Below are 6000 nucleotides of genomic sequence, written 5' to 3'. Positions count from 1 at the left end.
ATGACTGCTAATTACATCACTTAATGAAATTATTACATACCTCCTCCACTCCCAAGTCATTAATGCTCCATGTGTTATACTATAAGGTTCCAGAAACAATATGCCTAAATCAATAGATGTCATTGCAGAAGGAACAGAGATATTTTCTGACACACTTCTGGATGAGGTGGGGCTACTGACTCAGAGGTAGGGACACTGTGACTGCACAAGGCATTTGCAGAGGCAAATATTTTATTTAACCTATTTTTCCAAACCAATGTGTTCAGAGATGTTGTTTTACACTACTGGAGCAGATGGTGCTTGAACCCGGGCCTCCGGAATCAAAGGTAGGGACATTGCCACTGCACTACAAAAGCCCTTTGCACAGAGAATCGTTTTTTGTAATTAACCTATTTAGAGTTATTATATACCTCTGGAGCAGGGAATCAAAGTCTCCCTACAGTGTGGGAGCAGCCAGTGTTTATTTGCAGCCTCCTGGCTCAGAGGTAGGGATAATACCACTGCACAAGGCCTTTGCAAAGACAATAAAAGTATTTTCCTTTTCAATCTAGCCAGAGATGCTACTAGACACCTCTGAAGAAGGTGGAACTTGAACCCAGGCCTCCTGGCTCAGACGTAGAAACACTACCACTACACAAAGGCTTTGCAGAGACAATAAAACGCTAAGCGTTATCACTTCAAGGTTTTGATTTGTTAAAATTGGTGTCAACGCAGAAAATTCCCGGTGAATCTAAGTGCCCCGGGTGTTCACTTTGAGAAAGCGAAAACGGTCTGGGGTGACGACGCAATTCAGTTCGGCTGATTCGAATGCATTTGACTGTAACGCTGGGTAATGCACAGCAACTGATCTGTGCTAAATAGTTCATGGATTGTTGGTACAGCATAAGAGCTGCAATCTGCGACTGGTTCCATATCCTACAAAGTGAAAAGGGGGGAAAAAAAACACATGAACTTGTTGCCAAGTCTGAGTCATATAAGGACTGTGCACTATGGATGACATTCCCAGCGTCAAACAGAAACTGCTACGTGTAGACTTTTTCCTTTTAACGTGAAAGCTTCAGCTGTAGCTTGCAATGCTTTTGCCTTTTGTTTACACTGCTGTTTCCTTATGCTTCACCCGGCGTATTTCCTCACCAGGACTGTGGGAGTACACGCGCGATCTGCACCGATCACTGCCTCTGCATTTTTAAGCCACAACATATGTTTAGCACGGCCAGGAGACATTTACAAGGATTCTGTTTTTATTGCGCTTTGAAAGCTTTGATGATGCATTCGAGCTCTTTGAAGATGAGATCGTCACAGGACACAGTCTTTGGGTGAAATCTGGACTCTTTGATTATTCCTGATCGGGGACTCGAAGAATCAACCTGTTACATATTTCGAGTCACGGGGTTTCTTTTACTGCCGATTTTAGACGGACAAATCACTCTCTGTTGCCGCATTAATGATGCAGAAAGTTTGTTAAAAAAAACACTTTAGACCTTTGAGAACGCTTTTAGATCAAGAGTATACGTCGCCTAACTGGATTTGATATTAAATAAGCAGTGGAGTTTGGTAATATATCCCAATGTTATTGCTATTCATATTGGTTACAGTATTTGGAGACTTTCGCCTTCATGGCACCAACGCTCAAGGTGGATCTATTAAAGCTTTGCGATCCTCTACTATACAGAGAGATGGTAAGTTGCAGTTTTGCTGAAAAATTTTCGCATTAAAAGTTCGAGCGTTATGTTTTCTAGCTAATTGGGCTGTTCAGCGACTCCTGTTGGGCTGAGTATCGTAAAGAAAATCCAAAAAAAAACTGCAAAACTTTCTCTGTCTCTCTCTGTTTCCCCAAAGTACGTACGGCAGCATTTTAAGATCTTGGCAGAACATTTAGTTTATCTCGCTGAAACGTTCCAACTCTTCCATTTTTAAAACATTTTATATTTAGTGCGGTCCTCGTGTACTTTGGGTTTTTTGGCACATGTATTCGGGCTCTATTCGTTCATTATATTTTAGAACGAAGGCAGCATTTTTTAGGGCAGCTTAAAAGATCTTTAACTGATTTACCATACAACTGGTAAATCTCGAAGAATAAGAAACCACGATGTGTATATAATCATCAAGAAATCTAAACAGTTGGTAAATTAATGCATTTTAATGTTAGTCCCTGTCAGTTTCGGCAGAGTACAGAGGACAAGACTTTCTCAAATTCATAAACTTGTTTTTAAAATTAGTTTTCAAAAGTTTGTCTGGACAAAGGAGACACCGAATCTCGTGTTTACTAAACTTGCCTTGCTCCCCCCTGCAATGAATTTTGTGCTTTGGGTCATGAAATTTCAGTAGTGGAATAAAACTGTAAGAAGAGTGGCTGGCCGTTGTTTTGGCTGAGGGCGGTTCGCTGCCGTGCCTGCCGTGTTAATGCTGACAGATGCGTGTCCATTGTGCAGGACTCTGGTTTCAGAGCACGCTGCCTTCCAGCAGCTGGAAGAATGTGTCAGCTTTTTTGGAGGCAGCGGGATTTATTACCCTGCGGGAAGACACATTACTCGGCACTCAGATGTGGAAGGAGCAAAGCATGACCTCATCAGTGCCATTGTATGCATTACAGTGAAAGAGGGAGGATCTATCTCCTTCAAGGCCACACTCCCATTTGCAGCGAGTGCAATGAGCTCGTCCATATCTGCCTTAAAGGCACCGCACTACACTGTCCTTCCACTTGCCTCCGTTTTAAATGGACTGGGTCGGGGGGGCGGGGAACCAGAACCCATTGTGACGTCAGTTGACCGTGGCGTCAACATGTCCTGACATCATGCGGGCCGTGGATCCGAATCCCTCGACTCTGCCTTGGAGTTGGTGCATTTGCCAAGCGCCAAACGAAATTTGCTTGCAGGTCCTTTGTATCTTCAGAATTGTCAGCAAGAGATCTAAGAATGAGATGGGGAGAAACTTCTTTATTCAGAGAGTTATTAGGATTTGGAATGCACTGCGTGGGAGAGTGATGGAAGCGCATTCCATCGGAGGCTTCAAAAGAGAGCTGGATATATATTTGAAAGGGATGACGTTAGAGAGCTATGGAAATAGGGCTGGAGAGTGGCGCTAGCTGACCCGTTCTTTTGGGTGATGGTACAGACATAATGGGTTGAATAGCTTCCTGTATCATGAAAATTCTGTGATTGTAATACTGCAGAATTTCAGACTGTGGATGATCCCATAATGTCTGAAGATCCTGTTCTGCAATCTTACTGTGCTAAGCAGTTGTTCTAGTAACTAAAACTTTAGTGCCATTATCATAAATATCAGACATCATTGAGTTAATTGTTCTCTGGCCAAAAATGTTTCTTTCTTTTAACCCCTGTCAGAATGTGGAAGTTAATTATCAGAGATATTTGTTACAAAATTAAGATTTTGAGTTAATTCATAGCTCACCAATTTATTTAAATTAATTTAATCTTATTTATTAAAATGATTGTAAATTGAATTCCAACATTAAAAATCATTCTTTATTAGTCCATGAATTAATTAAAATTTGAGTTGTGCCTTTCATTTAAACAACATATCCTAAATTGTGCCACCTGCTATCAAAGCAATTTTTAACTTAAGTGGCTCGCCTTCATTTAAACTGAGAATTTTCATGAGATAATTGGGAATTACTCACTCAAAGAAAATCATGCCCTGTTTGATATTTTAAAATTAATTTTGCAGTTCAGTGAGACCAAATAGGTTTGCTGATAACTTCTGAATTTGGGTATCCATATCAATCACTTTTAGTTCCTGGACCTATTTTCCAATGTGCTGGAATGAGAAAAGTTGTGATAAAGTGCACCTAATCGTAGTTGAAAGTTTTAGAGGAGGAAAAAATATTTCAGGCAACTAAACAGCTGACTTTATTTCTTTTAATTATTTGGCTTTGCTAATTTCCTTCCTTAGCCACACATCTCCTGAATTTGTCAAAACAGGAATGGAATTATTTTCCCAAACCCTCCACTAATGCTGCTTTTGGGTAAATGCTCAAATAAATCAGTTCAGTGAGGAGTACACATTTCATTTTACTTATCACTGCCCACTACCACCACTATACGCTGTCTCAGAGGAGAGACTGGGACTGAAGTAATGTGAAAGGTTGGACCTGTGTCTCAGTGAGACTTGCCACAGCAACATGCAGTTGTACAATATAAAAAGCAACATATTTTCAGTTTCTGCAGTAGTAATAGAAAACTGCTGGAAATATATTGTGGAAAGAAACCAAGTTAACATTTCAGTGTCATAGACTTGAAAGATTAACTCTGTTTATCACCGCGGATACTGCCAGAAATGTTGTGTAATCCTATTTTTTTTTGCTTCTATTGATTTTATACAACAACTGTAACAAATTATATCACCCAAAGACAATTGAGGAACATCAAATAAAATTTTAACACCAAACCTCTTCAGCAGATAACAGGAGTAATTTTTTTGAGAAAAGCACAAATTTTAAGGAAGATTGGCAAAAATGAGGTGGAGAGTTTGAAGGAGAGAATTGACAAGCTTATGACCCAGATAGCTGAAAGCAGGATTGTCTATAATGGGGGAAAGAAAATCAAGAATGTATTAGAGGTCAGGCTCAGAGATGTGCAGATATTTTGAAGGATTTTAGGGCTAGAGAAGGCAGAGAAATTAAATGCTCAGATTTCGGAGGGATATAAAACAAAAGGTGAGGGTATTAATATTGAGGCATTGCTGGATCAGCAGGCAATGCGAATTACACTAAGCCACTATAGTTGTTGGGGCACAAATGTTATAAGTACCAATGCAATGTACATGTTATGTATGGAGAAGGTTAGAATTGTAAAAAAAAGTTTCAAAAATGTGAGGTTTTGCTGTGTTCACGCAGTTACCATTTAGTAAATTGTAATGCATAGAATCCCTGCACTGCGGAAGCAGGCCATTTGGCCCATCAAGTCCACACCAACCTTCCAAAGAGCATCCCACCCAGACCCCTCCCCACCACTATCCCATAACTCTGGCTTTCCCATGGCTAACCCACCTAGCTTGCTTATTCCTGGACACTATGGGCAATTTAGCACGGCCAATTCACCTAACCTGCACATCTTTGGACTGTGGGAGGAAGCCCACACAGACACAGGGAGAATGTGCAACTCCATATAGACAGTCATCCGAGGTTGGAATCAAAACAGGGTACCTGGTGCTGTGAGGCAGCAGTGCTACCACTGAGCCATCATGTCATCCAAGTGCCCAAATTGCCAACAAGGACAAAAATTACTGCCAGCAACTTCCCCACAACAGCAGCTCCTCTGTATCCTCATATGTTGAGGCATTGCCCTCCAAAAGTTAAGTCAACTCTGGCCTTTATGTTGGAGGATAAGTCAGTGGTAAAGAAGATAACATTGGTTAAGCCTAGGATCCAACCCTAGAATTTCTGTGGCTATGTCCCAGAGTGAGATGATTGGCCTTCAGTAAACACATTCCCCTGTGCCCCCCCCCCCTTGATCTGCATTCATAGTAGATCAGTTTATGTTTACAATATCTAATAAAATTATATAACCAAATTGATCTTCAGTCCTATATTTACATAACCTGACATCTTAATATAAACCTTTACACTTTTGCGTCATTTTGCTGAATTTGAATTAGAGCTGGATGCTAAATCAATTGACATATTCAATAGAGAGATTGCGTGATTGTTGTGAAGCTGAGGGTATCAATTATGGGTGCAAGCCAGGTCAATCATGTAAACTCAGTATATTGCTTAACTGTGATCTAACTGAATTCAGAAGCTGAATCCAACCTGATGCATGGTACCCAAAGTTGAATTCAGTACCCCAGCCCCTTTTTTATCAATGCTCTTTACAGCTAAAGCATCAATTCTTTGCAATTGTCTTCCAGTCTGCTTGTGGAAAAGGCAAAATTCTAAAAGCCATTTTGTGTAGTATCTTTGTACTTGCACATTGACATTTTGGCGATCTGTGAAAAAAGTTGTCCTCCACAGTTTCTCATCTCTCAATATTAAGAATGTAT

At 40.4% G+C, this 6000-nt stretch overlaps 1 protein-coding gene across 2 annotated transcripts in view; it reads left to right on the top strand.

Annotated features, from left to right (window-relative positions):
- Positions 1-872: 872 nt before the first annotated feature.
- The window catches only part of pdgfd (platelet derived growth factor d), a 165724-nt gene continuing 160596 nt past the window's right edge, over positions 873-6000 (top strand). Inside the window, exon 1 of one of the 2 annotated variants that reach the window (XM_048533534.2) lies at positions 873-1679. In XM_048533534.2, the coding sequence (XP_048389491.1) occupies positions 1568-1679 (112 nt within the window). In that variant the 5' untranslated portion in view covers positions 873-1567. The remainder of the gene's footprint in view (positions 1680-6000) is intronic. The other variant, XM_048533533.2, reaches the window with a different exon arrangement.

The sequence above is a fragment of the Stegostoma tigrinum genome, chromosome 6 (genome assembly GCF_030684315.1).
Source record: "Stegostoma tigrinum isolate sSteTig4 chromosome 6, sSteTig4.hap1, whole genome shotgun sequence".
Lineage (NCBI taxonomy): Eukaryota > Metazoa > Chordata > Chondrichthyes > Orectolobiformes > Stegostomatidae > Stegostoma > Stegostoma tigrinum.
This window is presented reverse-complemented; position numbering and strand designations above follow the sequence as displayed.